The sequence below is a fragment of the Scylla paramamosain genome, unplaced genomic scaffold, assembly GCF_035594125.1.
Source record: "Scylla paramamosain isolate STU-SP2022 unplaced genomic scaffold, ASM3559412v1 Contig47, whole genome shotgun sequence".
Lineage (NCBI taxonomy): Eukaryota > Metazoa > Arthropoda > Malacostraca > Decapoda > Portunidae > Scylla > Scylla paramamosain.
This window is the reverse complement of record NW_026973712.1, coordinates 288,878-307,500: the sequence shown is the minus strand read 5'-3', so window position 1 is coordinate 307,500 and position 18,623 is coordinate 288,878. Positions and strand designations below refer to the sequence as shown.

The following is an 18,623-nucleotide window of genomic DNA, read 5'->3' as shown; positions in this document are numbered from 1 at the left end:
AGTTTTTCTAATGTGTGTGAAGTGGTTGGCGTGGGTGGCAGGAGCGTGGAGGGCGTCACGCTGGTAGTGTAGAAAAGAAAACGAGAGAAAAGTGATGCGGTGCAGGTACTCAACAACTTTGTTGATCAAATTAGAAACTTTCTTGCTCTTTTTTTTTTTTCCGGCGGCAATAACGAGTTATATTCCACGTTTTCTTGCGCTCTTTTCCGATACTTCTTTTCACGGAGTTATTCGTTTTCCTTTCCTTCTCTAGTAATGGCAGTGGGGGAGTCCCTAGCAGGCGTCTTGCCCATTATGTTTATGACTCACGTATAACTGAGTGCGTGATGAGCGGGTAACTGTGTGAGGCCTTTATGACTGCAGCGAGAGGTGGGTGGTGGTGGTGGTGGTGGTGGTGGTAAAAATTAGGATCATCATCATCAAAATCATCTTCATATTACTACTAACAATATTCCTCTTGTTTCATTTCCTTAACTAAATAACCACGCGACATATATTTTCTTTCATACATTTCCTGTTTTTTTTTTTCTAACCATCATCATTTCAAATCTTTCCGTACCAGCGGCATGCTCGTACATTTATTCGTTTATTTATTTTTCTTCCGCGCGCGGTTCCCATTCCCTCCCCTCACCACTTTTCTGTTCCCACGCTCGCTCCGCCGCTCGTTGTTTCGCCCCCTCCCCTTAATTATGTTATGCGTGAAATTGTAAGCGATTGTTCCGCGTTGATTTACTTTATTCCCCTTTGCTTGTGTTCGCTGCTCTCGCTTCGGGGTTCGGCGCGTTAACAGAACAAACCGAAGCCATGGTGAAAAAATATAAATGGAAGTTGAATGGAGTGAATAAAAAAGTGTGGGAAAATGAACAACTGGGTCTTTTATGGTGTGTAAGTGCGTTATAGTGTGTGTGTGTGTGTGCGTGTGTGTGTGTGTGTTTTATCTTGTCTTTTTTTCTGTCCATTTTTCCTTTGAAGTTTGCTAATTTAATTTTTTCTTTATTCATCTTTTTTTTTATTTAAATCATTTTATATATTTCCTTCTTTACACCTTTTTTTTTTTTTATCTCATCTCATATTTTCCCCCTTTTTTTATTTTGTTCTCTCATTTTCTCTATTTATTCTCTCATTTTCATTTTTCTTTTGATTTGTTTATTATCCTCTCTCTTCCTCTCTCATTTCCTACCTCCTCTCTCCCCCACTCTTTCTTTCTCTTCCTCTCCCAGCCTCCTTCCCTCTCCCCATTTATTAAGACGACACGACATTTTTTGCCTCTCCTCCAATAGTTCCCTTTAATAAATAACTTTCCCTGTGTTCCCATGATCCACTTTCCTCTACCCGCCTTCTTCTTTACCCACAAGTCTTCTTGCTTTATTCCCTCAGTCCTCCCGCCAACTCTCTTAAACGGCCACATATATCGGTTCTTAATTAAACACAGTAGCATCCTCCGACTCTCTCTCTCTCTCTCTCTCTCTCTCTCTCTCTCTCTCTCTCTCTCTCTCTCTCTCTCTCTCTCTCTCTCTCTCTCTCTCTCTCTGGTATTGTCTTCTTCCTTCCGATCTTGCTCCCTCCTCCTCCTCCTCCTCTGCCAGTTGGTAATCAAAGAAAACAATAAATTTCGTTATTGTTTACGTAAATGAAAAAAACAACAACAAAAAATGCACGGTTAGGTTATCTTGTTACTTTTCACCTCGTTCTTTGCAATGTAGGAGTGAACTCAAATAACCTGCACGTTCTCGCCACACCTTTAATTAACTGTCTCGAGGTCAGAACAGGAGGAAACAGGTGCGGCTGCTCACGTCTGGTCGTCATCAAGGTCAGCAAACTTGTGTAAACTTTGTGTTCCCTAGAATTGTGTTTAAAAGTTAGTGGAATTGGATTAAAAAAGATGATGAAAAAGGTAAAAAAAAAAAAAAATAATAAAAATTCATCCTTGCACACATTTTGCTAGGTACGTTTTAGGTATAGATATGTCTTAATTTTCTCTGGTGAAGTTTATTCCTTTCCTTTATATAATATTATGGGGGGGTGTCTTTTTCTCTTTTTATCTCCAGTAGGGGAAAGGAAGGTACGATGGTCTTTCGCTGTATTATGAGTGGCATCTTATTTATGTATTTATTTATTTTGTTCGTGTTTTCTCTTGGAGGGGAGAGGGAGATGAGAGAAGCACAGGCAGGAAAAGCATTCGTGTACTCTAATATCAGTTTGGTTGTATGATGCGTCGCTGTTCCTTTTTTCACTACAGATTCTATTAAAATACTTAATGGATTTTTTTTTTTTTTCACCAAGCGTCACTTTTTCCCCAAGTTGTTATGCCGCTAACACGCTATGAAAATGAAGCCCCGTGTTTGCCGCCTCACTGTCCGGCATGGCGGCGTCCCGAGCCGGTGCTGCTGAATGAGTGGGTCGTGGGAGGAAAGAAAAGCAACACACGCCGTTACGAAGTTAAGTAGTTAGAAAGTTAAGACGACGCGCGACAAAATAAGAAAAAAAAAAAAATCCTTGCAAAGATGAAGAGAATGCAGACATGATGAGGAAAGCAGCCTGAACGAGACAAACTGAGTCTTTTTATTATCTTTTCTCTCTTTCTTTTGGTTCAACTTTTTTGTTTCAGAATGAAGAGTGAAGTTTCCTCTTATTCTGCGTCTAATTTGACATGCATGTGGAGGCGCTGGTTATCGGAGTGAGTGATATGCTAAAAGTCGCCACTCAACATCAAGTACGAGCCAGTGGACAGGTATGCATGATTCAGACGTAAGGAAAGGCCAAGGTTCTTATGTGTACTAGTGCTGTCCTTCTAAATATAAGTGAATATCCCTGTTCTGCATGTGATGAAGAGCCCCTACAAGAACAAAGCAGCTGAATATTCAAGAAAACGGTGTCTGAGACGTGTATGGATAGTAAATGGAAAATGGCTTAAAAAAAATATGTTGAACGCACAAAAAAATCAACAGCAGTGGTAGCAGAAGAAGAACAAGAACAAGAAAAGAATAACAAGATTAAGAAAGTAACAAGAACAAGAACGAGGGGAAGAATGAACTGAATAGAAGCAACGTTTTCAAACAGCACATCATAAATAAAGCAGCAATACCGTAAAATGTCGCTGTAGCGTAAGCAGTATAAGCACACATCACATTACCAAGGCCAGACGAAGACAGGCAATTTTCGTTCTCCCACACAAAACAGAAAGGAAAGATGAGCAATGACCTCCTTTTACATTTCCCTATTTGAGTTTGTCGTACTGCTGTCATTAAGCGCCGCGTGCTCGGAACCCTCCCCTTTATGTGCCAGTGGTGTAGCGTAAACCACTCCCTCGAAAATCGAACGACCCCACCACTTTTGGATTGTAGTATTGGACGAAGGCAAAGTTTACATGTTAAACATCGTTGTACCTTCAGTGTCCCAATTACAATCACAAACAGACTGACGCAGGCCACACACACAGAGACATTCTGCCGCGGACAAACATGATCAGGTGCATTGGATGGTGGACACACACACACACACAAACACACACACACACACACACACACACACACACACACACACACACACACACACACACACACACACACACACACACACGTAATACTACAAACGAAACTGTTCCTCTACCCTGCGCTGCGACCGTGAAGGCTGCGACGAACTGGTGAACTGGGAGAATGGAAGGGAAAGAATGCCACGCATTAAATAAAAAAAAATAAAATAAAATTTAAATACGATTTAGAATAGAAAATCCTTATACCCTCTTTTTCCCATAACAGAAAAGACCGATTTTCCTTCCCTTGATATCGTGAAAACATGTCAAATTTACACTCTGAGAGACTATACGTAAACTGATAGTCGTGTTTGTACGAGAGCTGGCAAGGAGCGAGGCGCGGGTAAGGGGCTGGAGCTTTGGCATGGGGAGTGAAGCAGGTGTAAGGAGGAAGCCTGGCGAGAACAAAGGGATGAAAGGTAAACGTGAGAATCAACTGAGTGCTTAAGAGGTGTGAAGAGAGAGCAGGAGGAGGTGATGGAGGTGGAGGTGGAAAGAGGAAGGTAAGGATTGAAGATATAAATATTCCCCCTTCCTTTACCTTTTTTTTTTTTTTAGTTCCTTTCTTTGTTTCACACCTTTCTTCCTTCCTACATTCATGCAGGTATTCACTGTCGTACCTTTTCTTTACTCTTCTTTTTTTTTCTCTTCCTTCTTTTTCTTCATTCTTTATTTTTTTTCTTCTTTTTGTGTGTGTACATATATATATATATATATATATATATATATATATATATATATATATATATATATATATATATATATATATATATATATATATATATATATATATATATATATATATATATATATATATATATATATATATATATATATATATATATATTAGTCTTTCTTCTTTCATTAACGCTTTATTTCCTTTCTTCCAATCCTACTTTTTTCTTCTTCCCTTCCCCTCATCCTTTCTGTAACCATCTCTTTCATTTTTACTTTCCTTCTCTTTAATTCATGTCTCTCTTCATTTTACTGTTCCTTCGTACTTTTTTTTCATTCATTGATTCCTTCTATCCCTACTAGATTTATCCTTTAATCGCACTGTATGTCCCTTCTTACTATTCTTCTCCCTTTTCTTCTCAATACCTTTTTTTTTTTTTTTTTCCCAGGCATCATTTCTCTCCCTCCAGTTCAATCATATGTTCTTTCCTTCTCATTTTCCTCCATTTCTCTCTGCCACCTTTCCTTCTCGTGCACCATTCCTTTCCTTCCTATCTTCCTGCCTTCCTCAGATCCTCTCTCCTTTCCCACACGCAGCAGAGTGATGAGAAATGTCTGCAGGCAAGATTTAGAGGATTTCTGAGGACCTAGACTTGCGCAGCTGAATAAAATGACAAATCATGTATATGTGCGTGCTTAGCCATTAATTTATGCCTGAGCAGTTACCTTCAAGGGACGTTGTCTTCCGAGCGCTGGTGGCCATGCGGGAGTTTAGCGTCATGATCAATCACAGCCAGACTAGAGACGCGGGAGGTGGAATTGTTACCGGTGAGAAAAGTGTAAGAGGCAGACCAGTAATTGTGAACGACTCTAGGTAGGAAAAAGGGAGTCCGTTGTGTAACTTAATCATTCACTCACTTATGTTAAGACTGTGAGATGTATGAAATGTAAATGCAAGTTCGATAATTTACTACAGTTGAGAAAATTTATTATGAAGAATCCCTGCGAAAAAAAATAAATAAAATAGATAAATAAAAAGTCAGTAACCTAACCATTCACTCACATGAATAAAGACTTAGAGAGGCATGAAATATAAATATGCACAAGTTCAACAGTTTACCACATCAGAAAGAAACCTTTGAAAACTGTACCATTCACTCAAATAAATTAAAACTTATAGAGGAGAGGTATAAAATATAAATGCAAGCTCAATAATAATAATAAGAGATGTTTTACTTGAAGGCTTCTTAAGATAAATTGGAGGAAGAGGGGAGGAGAAGCAGGAGTGTGGCTTGGAGTGGAGAAGGAGACACACTGGAGGAGGGAAGAAGGGAGGGAGGAAGGAGGCGTGGAGGAGAAAGGTGGAAATTAAAGGCATTTTGAGGGTGGGAAACGATATGACAACACTGGTCGTAAGAAAATGAAAACCGAAGGATGATGATGAGGAGGAGGAGGAGGAGGAGGAGGAGAGAACAAAAATATGAGAGGAAGAAGAAACGTTGACGGTGTTAGAGAAGAAGAAGAAGAAAAAGAAGAAGAGGAGGAGGAGGAAAAGGAGAAGGAGGAGGAGGAGGAGGAGGAGGAGGAGGAGGAGGAGGAGGAGGAAGGAACGAACATAAAAAAAACGAGAGAGAGAGAGAGAGAGAGAGAGAGAGAGATTCAGATTCAGATTCAGATTTGTTTATTATCCACCAAAGTGGTTATTACTCAGGTTACAATAGATATTTAGTAATTACGATAGACACATCAATCACAATACATTCAGATACATAAGTCTCTTACAACTACTATATATTAATGTAAAAGATTTGATAAATTGTTTACCATTAAATCCCAAAGGTAAAAAGTCACAATAAAAGAAACACACATACTACACATGCACAAAAACATACATATAAAATAAAAATAAAAATAAAATAAAAATACAATAAAATAAGATAAAAGTATAAAATAGAGATATATTAGCGAGTAAAATTTTCTTGAAAAGATGACGATAAAATCCTCAGTCTGGCTTAAACATTATCTGTTAGCAGAAATTTCTCAATTCTAGCCTTAAAAGTGTTAAGAGAGGGTGCCTGGGTTAGGCGAGGTGGGAGCGCGTTCCACAGCTTGGCTCCTCGTACAGCAGTGCGCCTGTCTCCACTGTGTGTTTTTGTGTGTGGCACGTACAGGCTGTGCCTCTGTCTGGTGATGCTGCTAGTAACAGCTTGTCTACTGCTTAATGATAAAAACCATTCTGGGTAAAATCCTCGTAAAGCTTTAAAAATAGTTATACCTACTTGAAATACATGTTTCTGCTTTATTTTTAGCCATTTCAGTTCCCTGATAAAAGGAGATATATGATCATATTTCCTTACTCCTCCCACTGCAACCCTTGCTGCAAAATTTTGCACTTTCTGCACATTAGATATTACAGTGTCACTTGCAGTTCCCCATATCCTAATGCAATACTCAATTAAGCTAAGAACGAGTGTCTGTACAATAATGACCCTGGTTTGTTTATCTAAGCTGTCACCTATTCTGCTGATATACATTAAAATACCAATAGCTTTCTTATTTAACTCATTAGTATGGACATCAAAGAGCATAAAGCGGTCAATATAGACTCCTAAGTTTTTTACGTGTTTACTTGGGTATATGATGTTCCCATTAAAGTTGATCGTTGTGGTAGGTGGAATTTTAGATAATAGCTGACTGTTTCCTATAAAAATACACTGAGTTTTAGAGGAGTTGAACATCAAACCATTTTTCAAAAAATAATCTCGACATTTCTCATGAGTGTCCTCAGTGTATTTCACAATTTGATTAATATCTTCAATAGTTCCCGAGTGCAAAAATTGTGTGTCGTCAGCATATTGTATCAGGAAACAATCAACATGTTCATATAAGTCATTGACATAGATGCCAAATAAAATTGGTCCCAGGATCGAGCCTTGTGGGACCCCATAGCAAGTAGTTTTCTTTTTAGATATATTGTTTTCTAGACGAACTGACATACTTCTATTCATCAAATAATTATCAAACCAAAAGCAGTCAATATTTAATAGAGAGCACTTATTTAGAAGGAATTTATGGTTGACTGTGTCAAATGCTTTGGAGAGGTCACACAAGGTTAACAGAGATACTTTCTTGTTGTCCATATTTGCATACAATGCATCTGTGACGCTAGTGAGGGCCGTTTCAGTAGATAGTTTGGGTCGAAAGCCATGTTGACTCTTAGACAATAAATCATTAGATTCTAAGTAAAATGACAGCTGTTTAGCAACAATTTTTTCCAGTACTTTAGATATGATAGGTAGTATAGATACTGGTCTATAATTATTCACACTATCAGAGTCACCGTTCTTATATATTGGGACGACCAAGGCGTGTTTCCAGGCCTCAGGGAACACCCCCGTCACCAAGGATGTGTTGACCATACACGTAAGGAAGGGAACTATGACACACAGCGCGTCTCGGAGAAACCATAACCCGATACCATCAGAGCCGACAGAGCTGGTTGTATTGAGATCTTTAACTGTTAATATTATGGTGTTAATATCTACTGGTTCTGGTCTAAAAGTAGAGACAGTACTAATATTAGGTTCAGGAAGCTGGCCAACAGATTTACCATCATCAGTTAGTTCTTTCTGTGAGCGTTTAAAAGTTGATTCACCAATACCAGAAAAGAAATTATTGAACTCTTCGGCTTTCTCTTTTACGTTTTCAAAATTATAGGAATTGTGATTATTTTTCTGACTAGGGATAATTTCTTTAATGATGTTCCACGTAGCCGAAGTGTTCCCTTTGTTGTCTTTAAAGCGATTGAGGTAGTGATCCATCTTTGTTTTATTAATTAGTTGCTTGACGCGTTTCTTTACTGTCTTATAACGTTCCCGTAACCGCGAATTACTTGTGTCGATTTTAAACTCTCTTTGCAAGTTATTACGTTCCTCCATTGCCTCACGTATATCGTCATTCATCCATGGTGTTGGTCTTCCTTTCACTGCTCTAGTTACAATAGGGGCACATATATTAAGACAATTAATAAAAACATCATTAAAAATTTCTACCTGTTTGTTGACATCGTCAGTTAAAAATATATTATTCAAAATCAGAACATTGTCAAGAAGAAGCGAGCAAAAAGTGTCTTTATCATAGTTCTTCAAATTACGAAACGTTTTTACCTCAAGCAATTTTCTGGGTTTCCTTACATTTAAAGCAACTGATATTAGGTCATGGTCAGCTATGACTTGAGGAACAACATCTTGTGATAAAATGACATCAGGTTTATTAGTTATTATGAGGTCTAGTAACGTAGCTGATGTTGATGTTGTTCTTGTGGGTTTATCTATTATTTGTGTCAACTTGTTGTTTTTTATCACCTTACTGATTTTATTGCCCATTGTCATTATGTCGTCATTAAAATCTCCTAGGATGAAGACACTTTTGTCACGTAAACATACCATCCTAAAAATGTCTTGAATGTAATCAAATGATGTGGCTAAGGCCTTGGGATGTCTATATACACAACCAATGATGATGGCCGGCCATTTCCTGTACTGTATTTTTACCCACACATCCTCCACGCCTGTCGTCCTTGGTACATCTAATTTAATGACAGAGGGATTGAGGGCACAATGGACATATATGCACACCCCGGCTCCTCGGCCATTGTCACATCTAAAGATCTTGTAATTAGGAATTTCTACATAGCTATCTGGGGTGTTTGCTTGAAGCCATGTTTCACTCACACATAAAACATCGATTTTTCTATCTATTATCAATAATTTCACCTCGTCCAAACTCGATAATAGTGATTGTGCGTTAATGTGTTCCACCGTTAGTAAATCTTTTCTAAATTCCTTTATTTCAACAACGGCAGAGGCTTCTTCGCCATCATCCTATGCCCTATATTGTTGACATAAGCGGCTCTTATGACCGAAACGTTGACAATTGCTACATAAGAGTTTGTGGTCAAACCTACAATTTCTTTGAATATGGTTGTATTCGCCGCAATTGTAACACCCTGTTTTACTTCTCTGATTAGCATATCTATTTCTCTCGTTTCTGTAACCGTATGAGTTATCACTATGCACGTTCTGTGTTTCAGACACCGGGGTACACTCATTAGCATATCTATCTCTCTCATTTCTGTAACCGTATGAGTTATCACTATGCACGTTCTGTGTTCCAGACACCGGGGTACACTCATTAGCATATCGGTTTCTTTCCCTTCTGAAACCATACATTTCCTGAGACTCATATACCGGGGCACTTGCGTATTTCTGCACTGGGTGGTTTCTATTCCGTCTATCCAGTCGTAGGGTATTGCTGCGAGCTTGATAATGGGCTGTATGATGTCTGTCCTCCAGCGTTCTCCTCGGGGCTGCAACGGGCAGATCGGGCCTGAGTGAGAGAGAGAGAGAGAGAGAGAAAGAGAGAGAGAGAGAGAGAGAGGGAGAGAGGAGAGAAACAGCAGCAGCAGGAGGTGAAGGAAACAAAGAAAAGACGGAGAAGAGGAAGAGGAGGAGGAGGACGACAACGACGAAGAGAAAGAAGCAGACGAAGAAGATAAAAATAGAAGCAGAAGAGGCAAGGCAACAGCGGGAGGTGAAAGAGACATCCATGTTACTGTTTAATCCGATTTTATGAACCTACCGTAAAATAAATACACTCTCTGGACGTTTCCTCCTTTGCTTCCCGGGGGCAATTTGGAGGCTGTCGCAGGGAAGGCTGTTGTGGTGTGTTGGCGGGCCGGGACAGCTGGGTGGCGGTGAAGTGTCCGGCGCACGTGGGGATACTACTCTATTGCTTGTTGGTGCCAGATCAGTTTTGTACTCCTGTTTGAAGAGGATCATCCCCATTTGACGTGGAATTGCTGGAAAGAGAAGAAAGAGGAGGAGGAGAAGGAGGAGGGAGACTAAGAAAAAAGAAAAGGAAGAATGCAAGATACTAGCGAAACAAAATTTTAATATATTAGGGGCAGACAAATTCACATGTTGTTTATAGAAGAACACGTGGAGGAGTAAGAGAAAGAGAGGCTAGAAAGGGGAAGAGAAAGAACACAATATACTAGAGAACTAGAAAAGAAATTAATGTAAATAATAATAATAATATATATATAAAAAAAAAGATCAAGAAAGTTCCCAACGTTGTCAATAGCAGTAATCGAAGAGAACAGTACCAACAGTTACAAAATGACCATGAGAACACTAGAAAAAAAAAATTCGAAAAAAAAGGAAAGAACAGAACGTGCGCGTATGAAAGCAAACGAAGAACAAGTGGCTGGCATGACGCAAATGGCTAGTCACGGAATAACGAAACAATAACATCACACCTAGCAATCTCGTGGAGCTCGTTACGGCAACACACAGATCAAAACGCAGGTAGGAATAATGAACTTACGTCAACCGGAACAGGAGACAGAAAAAAGGAGGTTGTAAAAATATTAACATAACTCTTTCTATAAAATTACGAAATATGAACATTCTAAAGCAACGCCAGCGAAGTGAAAAGCCTTGTTCCCCCAAAAAGTGACGCAAAATAGTTTCCGCCGTCATTAGTACACCTGCACCTTGCCGCACGTGTTGCCCGCAAGGAAGGTGAAAGGTGACACGCTCAGGGTGACACGCGCGGGAGTTTATACGTAAGTAGATACCATTCACCATCCCAGAGAGAGAGAGAGAGAGAGAGAGAGAAGCGAACAGGGACAGAAAGATTAACAGACAGATAAACAGTAGAGACAAGATAACAATGTGAGATATCTTGAAATCTATGGAATACTACGTCTTCCTATATATATAACATTAGCTTGATTACTGAGAAGACAGTGACTAAATATAAATCAAAGTAGTAGCATGAGTGACAGAATCTATATGCGTCGTGAACTCTGTCATTACTCCATTGCTCTTTTTTTTTTTTATGCTACAATTGTATAACTTTCCACATGACATACACTATTCATCAGACATTTTACAGCAACCACGGAACGGAATATTACGGTATACTTTCCCAGTCCTCGTTCTCGGCACTGACACCTTGATAACACAGTGAAGTATATTATTAACTAAAGCCAAACTCCTTGAAAACCTCTCAGTGCAGACAAAGAAACCGCCAAGCTGACCATCCGTGTCCAGTGTGAGGTCAGTGATACAAATCAGTGCACAGAGGTGATTTTATTTACGTGTTGGTGTGAGAGTCAATTGTGGTGTAGGGATTGGTGGTGTTGTCTGCGTCATATTACAATTATCAGGAACAATACTACCGGAAGTTGAGGTGTTTCATCAATGGCGAAGCGTGAAACGTGATTATGCCTTCCTAACGCTTCATTTGGTGTGATAACGATGATTAGCACGAAATGTTCAGGATGTAATATAAGCTTCCATACAAATACTAGCTAGTCACTTTCGAATACACACACAAACACACACACACACACACACACACACACACACACGTTTTTTTTTATTCAGTAGAGGAGAGTTTATCATTAACTAATTCTTGTATCAGTGTACGTATATATATTTTTATACTGAAGCATCCTAGTGGTGTTTTTTTCTCACATAATTACCTGCACCCTAGTAATTGACGTGTGACATATAGCCTGGCTTTTATATGGACCAGTCTTTTTTTTTTATCTATTTTTCTGTTCTTCTTAGTATTTACGGATGGATGTCTGCCAGCATCAAGCCGTCATCTGATAATTAAATCATTCTCCCCGAAACTTCTTCACGCTGCTTCCCAAACTTGGACGGAGCGATATTAAAAGTTTCATTGCATTATCCTGCTTAGGTTGATTCCGTTATTAAGCCATACCGCAGCTTGTCCTCTTCAAGTCCAGTCCTGCTCGTAATTTCTCGCGTGATATATTTTGCCGCGACAACGAGTGTCCTACAGCGTGCCTTCAGGATAGCGGAGAAGTTTGCGTCCTTGTGTATTTCAGCAGATCACATTCACATTTTTCTGTATTAACTTTCACGTCTTCTGTATTAACTTTCACCGCTACAAGACACGTCATTCTTTAAGTAACCACTCCGGGATGTATCTTTTGTTCTGCAGCCACGTCTAAATACTTTACTGGCTAAATATTGGCTAAATATTTATTTTTGTTTCGTAGATGTTTGAAATTATTTTAGGCAGTGCTTTCTGTGCACTGAATTGTTGTATACCGCAGTAAATGTTTAAATTATTAAGTGCTGAAATTAAGCTGGTGTTGTTATTGTGTACGTGTATTCAGTGTGAGTTTGGATAAAATATGTATGGTTAGAATTATTCATGTTGCTGGAATACAGAATTGAGTTTATAGCAGGAATGTGGAATTATAGATATGGGTAGAATTACATGAGTGGATGAAATATACACAAAGGTGGAATTCACTCAGTTTTTTTCTGATATGCTAAGCAACGTAAAGTAATTTTGTTTTGTTTTTTCCACCGATTCATACAACCAAGATTACAATTATGGAAGTACTGACTGGCATAGTCTGTCACGATAAAAAGAAAAAAAAAAGAGTTCCCTGATAGATGGAAAAAAAAAAAAACAAAGACAAAGAAAATTAAAAGAAAAAAAAGAGAAAAAAAGTAGAATTAAGAAGAGAACGAGGAGAAAGACAAGAGGGAATAGAAATAGAAACTTAATAATACTGAACTATATGTAGTATTCAATTGACCTTTACTGATGTACAAAAGAGAAGGAGAAGAACAGGGAGTAAAAATAGGAGCTTAATAATAGTGTATATGTTGTAGTACTGAACTGATCTTTACTCTTACTCAGCCTGCACTGTCCCCCCCACCCACCACCCCTTACCCCTTCAATGTGCATGGCCGACACTGACTGCAGCATAAGAGGTGTGTTAATCTCAGCTCACATGTCACCTTGTCCACTGGTGGCACTCGTGGAATGTTTAATGGTTTGCTTGGACATTTCGACAGAACTTCCCCAGGTTGCGTTTTCTTTGCTGCCCGGTGCGGGAATTAGATGTTTGTGGTGAGCAGGTGTTGATTTACAAGATTCGTCCTTCGTTGATACTGTCCTTCTTCTTCTTCTTCTGTTTCTCCTCCCTCTTTTTTTTTTTTCCTTTTTGTCCTCCTCCTACTTTTCTTTTTCTATTTGTTTTCTTTCTTTTCTGCTTCTTTACAATTTTGTTTTTGTTTTTGTTTTCTTTTCTTTTTCCTCCTTTGTATTTTCCTCTTATTTCTACTCCCTCTTCTCTTCCTTCTCCTCGTCCTTCACTTCTTTTTCTATTTTTTTCTTTTTTTCTTTTCTTGTCTTATTTTTCCTTCCTCGTTCTTCTTCTTTCTCATCTTCCTCCTCTGATTCCTGACAAGAAGCACATTGTATACCAGACGTCTCGAGATTCATGCATGACCCTGAGTTTTGTCAATAAATCGAAGAAGAAAATTTCTTCTTCGCGGTAAGACATTTCATAAGATTCTGAAGTATATTTAATATACTTCAGAATCTTATGAAATGTCTTACCGCTTCACCAAATCCACGAACAGAAACAACAATTTGCTCGATCCTGCGAAGCTCGATAAAAGAAGTGTAAGAATTAGATTTTTTTTTTTTTTTTTGTGGGGGGGTGAGCCAGGATGAAGTTGTGTATATATATTTTTTTATAAGAATATGGATGTGTTGAAAATATCGATAGTTGTCATTTATAGTAGAATGCGAAGTAGATGAGTGAATGAAATAAGTACATATGTGTAGATAGAGAAGTCACTTGAATAGACAAATAGTTAAGTCCCATGAACTAATCACACAATCCTGAATAAAAAATAAAATTGTGTAAACGAGTAGATAACTCATAATAGATAAATAAATAGAATAGATATACAAGTCAGATAAATAGAAGGATACCTAAATAAAAATAAACACAAATTAACGAAACAAAATAAAACAAAACAAGAAACAGTAAAACCCTTCAAATTCCAACAGACGAAGGGCGAACACATGCACCACAGCTACACTCAGGCAATGACACCAATGACGCTTCACTAATCAAGATGCCAACACTCAAGGAGAACCAGTGGCCGTGATATTACCGACTCTTGACTGGCGGCCCGCAACACGTGACACCTGACGGCCCTGCAGTGAGGGGCGGGGTGGGGAGAGTGGAAAGGCCTGGCGTGTGAGAGAGGGTGGAATCAATCTCTCTCTCTCTCTCTCTCTCTCTCTCTCTCTGTCCTCGTACTTTTGTTGCCCCGCGCTCAACTTGGGTGCACCGCCACACAGACGCGGCCGAATTACAGAAGCGACGTAAAATCCAATTCGAAATGAGACTTGACCAGTTGCTACCATGATACTGTCTACTTTTGGGACTCACTATCTGTATGAGGTGCCCCGTCACACAAGTAAGCGGCTTTATTGGGGCAGGAGGACACGGAGGATAAAGAAGAAGAGGAGGCCAGAGGGTACAAAGGAAAGAGAGAAAGAGAGGGAGAGGGCAACAGTAGCAAGAGAGAGAGAAAAAAAAAAGCACGTATATGTTATGCAATCCTCGTAAAGTGTTTTCATTATTCTTTTGGAGAGGAGAGAGATAAAATTGAACGTGTGAGAGGAAGGTTTAGAGCGTCAAGGAGGGAAGTGAAGGCAAGGGCTGTGGATGGAGCATAACGAGCGAGGCAAGGACGAAAGTACAGTGAAAAGGGAACGTTGAGTCGACAGTGAAAAGTTTATTACGTGCTTTCTGTCTGTATAAAACGCTTGTAAAAATGGACTCTATACCCACCCACACACACACACACACAGAGGTGGGGGGAGGAGGTGGTAGTATATATACAATAGGTACGTTTTTATTCTTCATTTTTCCTTTTTTAAATTTTATGTTTCCTTCCCAGACGCCAAAATGTGAGACGTACCTGCATGACAGTCACTTTAATATTTCCTTCCTGCGAGCTTCGTGTCAATTTAGGGAAAAGTGTCTTAAACGCCACGGCTTTTCCTGCATGAGTGCTTGTAATTTCAACGTCTACGGGGCTAAATGAACACATGCTTGCACACACACACACACACACACACACACACTGAATTCTAGACGAGGTGCAGGAAATACTTTCTCTCTTTCAATGTTATTTTTTTCCCTTCAGAGTGACGTGACGTGTACATAAAACCAACACGTTATCAGGAAAGGAAAAGTTATCTCCTTTTCCTCCTCCTTTCCAGTCCCTTCTTTCCTATTGCTTTCGTTACCCACTTCTTTTTTTTATTTCTTTTAATCCTTTTCCTGATTTTTTTTGTGTAATCATTATTTTATTCCTTTTTTTTCTTTTATATCGTCATCAGATTCACAAATATTATGTTTAGATACATTAATTTCATCACTTTTTCACTCCTTTCATCAACCACTTCTTTTTTTTATTCTTTTAATCCTATACCTGACATTCATTTTCTTATATAATCATTATATTTCTCCTCTTTATCTCGTCTCCTCATCGGATTCAAAGTCTCGAGTCTAGATGCATTAATTTCATCATTTTTCTCCTCCCCTCCTCAGACCTCGTCGAGAAGACACACACCTGGGCGTCTCCAGGATCCTTCTGACACACAGGTAAGCCCACGTGTCCATTACAAGTCGCTCAGGTAGAAATGAGGTAAGGATCAAGGCTTACCTAAGATCTGCTCCCTGTCCCTCCCCCCTTCTCTCTTCTTGTATTATTCTTTGTATTAATTATCTCTTTGGCGTCGTCTGTGTCCTCTTAGTGTGTGTCTGTTCTCCTCATCCTCCTTTTTTTTTCCCCTCCTCAAGAGATAGTATGCAGCCATCCTTGAGGGCTGAGGAAGGGGAAGGAGTGAAAGGAAGTGAAGAAGAGGCACAAGAAGAGTAGGAAGCTTGTGCAGGGCGGAGAGGAGCAGGTAGTGTGCAGGCTGGAGGAGCAGAGGCTTGTTAGATGAGATTACTGGGCGGAATGGGCGGCACGAGGGAGGTGCGTAATTACACCAACCAATAATTGCAAACGTAAACTTTCGGGTCGTAGCACCAGAATTACCGCCAATAATTATCTGGCGTCAGGCGATTCCCACACCCTGGCCACCGCTTTGCCGCCGCCCGTGACTCTGACTCCCGGCCGGCAATGCAGCTCGGGTTGTTCCTCCGTCAGTAGAAGCAACTATAAAGGAGGTTTAGTGGAGGAAAGCTTGTATTGTTGTCAGTGTGGCGGGTTTATGTTATCACGTGCAGTTGTATGTATCGAGAACACCTGAACATCATTACCTGTAGTTGTTTATATCGAGAACACCTGATTCGCTTCTCGTGATAAGTTATGATGGTCTTAATCAGTGAATCGTTTTGTCTCTAACATCATGCACCGTTGCTGTCATATACTGCGTTCTGCTTTTGCTGCTTTTCTTCCTCCTCTTCTTACTCTTTATTTTCCTCCTTCTCTTCCTTCTTTTTTATTTTTCTCCTTCTCCTTGTTCTTGTTCTTGTCCTCTTTCTCGCTCTTTCACTTCTCTCTCTCTCCCTCCCCTTCTCTTCCTCCTCCTCCTCCTCCTCCCTCCACACAGACACACTTCCCCCCTCTTCCACTTCCATTTCCACACCTACAATTGCGCTACAAACAGCAACATAACAGCAACAACAAAGACAACAAAATGAGGGCAACAGTTCACTCCACAGACTGCCTTTACTATACGTCTCTTGACACGGACAGAGTAACATCAGTGAAAGATCAGAAGTGAGGGACAACTGACACTGCCTCTGTGAAACGCACCAGTGGAAACAAACTCACCCCAACCTCGTCTTTTGCGTCTTCCTCCCCCACCGACGCCTTGAAGATTAATTAGAGCGTGTCCAAGGAAGGAAGGGGGATTTTGCAGGTTGGTTTGCTGTATTACTATGGCCAGTGGATATCGGGTGGACGAGAAAGACGCTTACTGGGGTCTGGTGGGTAGTCTTCATGTGTGATATGGCTGGAAACTGTACTCGGGAAGGTGGCTGTACATAAATTCAGTTGCTTCTTAGATATATTGAGTTAATTCTTAAAGATAATTAAGTAGGGATGCTTGAAAGGTTTAGATTTTGAACGGTATCGCTTTGGTGGTTTTGAGAAGAAAATCAGAGTTCATTTTTGGGAATTACGGTATGAATGATGTGTGTGTGTGTGTGTGTGTGTGTGTATGTGTGTGTGTGTTAAAATTTCATGTTTACTGTACATCTTTTCCTCTTCACTATGAAATGACCAGAGAGAGAGAGAGAGAGAGAGAGAGAGAGAGAGAGAGAAAAGGAGGGAGAAAAATGCCTTCATAAAACCTTCTCTCCAGCCTCTGTGGTAATGAAATTATTGCTTCCACCTCCAGACTAAATTCTCTCTCTCTCTCTCTCTCTCTCTCTCTCTCTCTCTCTCTCTCTCTCTCTCTCTCTCTCTCTCTCTCTCTCTCTCTCTCTCTCTCTCTCTCTCTCTCTCTCTCTCTCTCTCTCTCTCTCATCCTTTCATCCTGCAACTCTCCCCTCTTTGTCCTGCACTTTTATCCTTCAGCCCGCCGTCCTCCATTTTCCTTGTCCTCGCCCTTGTCCTATCGCACGCTGCACTATTTTCTTATCGGGACGTGTGTCTGTTATTTTTTCAAACTTTCCCAGTAAAAAAAAAATAAAAGTTTTCGGAGCACTGACGTGTGTTGAGGAAAAATATATACACCAGTCTTTCCCGTTCATGTTTGTCACAGAGGCGGTGTTTGTTTGGTTGGCTGTTTGGAAATAGTGTCGTTGGTGGGAATATATAAACTGGATTAAAAAAATGTCCATTTCTTTTCTTTTCTTCTTCTTCTTCTTCTTCTTCTTTTTTAGGGAGGGTGAGAGTGGGATTGGAGGGAGAGGAAGATATTTGTCTGTTATTCCAATAATATCTCAGAATTTTAAAAGTTTTCTAATTTTTCCTCTCTCTCTCTCTCTCTCTCTCTCTCTCTCTCTCTCTCTCTCTCTCTCTCTCTCTCTCTCTCTCTCTCTCTCTCTCTCTCTCTCTCTCTCTCTCTCTCTCTCTCTCTCTCTCTCTCCACCCTTGATTGGAAACTTCCCTGGACGAAAGGGAAAATTCGTTTGAAAATGTCCTGTCATTATTGTCATTATTTTATCAGACCTCGTGGCGGTGGCGGAGGCGTCCCGTGACTGTCCCTTAATTAGATATATTTCGATTTCTTCTAATGTCGTTACTTTTGTGCCGGAGGGGGAAAAACACAGCTGGAGTTTCATATATAAGTTATGACACTCCTAAGTTATATGAATGGCGGAAAATAAGTGTGATGGTAGGTTGTTAATTACTGTCTTGGGGGAGATTTCGTGTACCCCTTCCACCTTCTGTTCGTTTTCTTCTGTCTGGGTTTCTGTGTCTCGTTTTCTGTTCGTCTTTGGCTCCCTGTGTCTCCGCGGAACTCTAATTATAACTCCCTGACACCTGTGATGCCCCTTTGTTCGTCCTAATTTCCCTGCGGTGCTGCCAGT

At 39.9% G+C, this 18,623-nt stretch overlaps 1 protein-coding gene across 7 annotated transcripts in view; it reads left to right on the top strand.

The window, feature by feature from the left end:
- The window catches only part of LOC135098145 (solute carrier family 35 member F3-like), a 117,897-nt gene that overhangs the window by 29,764 nt on the left and 69,510 nt on the right, over positions 1–18,623 (top strand). For 6 of the 7 annotated variants that reach the window (XR_010266601.1, XR_010266602.1, XR_010266603.1 and 3 more), the window contains one exon: positions 15,684–15,737. Coding sequence is in view for 2 of the 7 variants with exons in the window: in XM_064000354.1 (XP_063856424.1) it covers positions 15,684–15,737 (54 nt within the window). In the remaining 5 variants the exon portion in view is untranslated. Of the gene's footprint in view, positions 1–15,683; positions 15,738–15,935; positions 17,299–18,623 lie in introns of those variants that run through there. The other variant, XM_064000356.1, reaches the window with a different exon arrangement.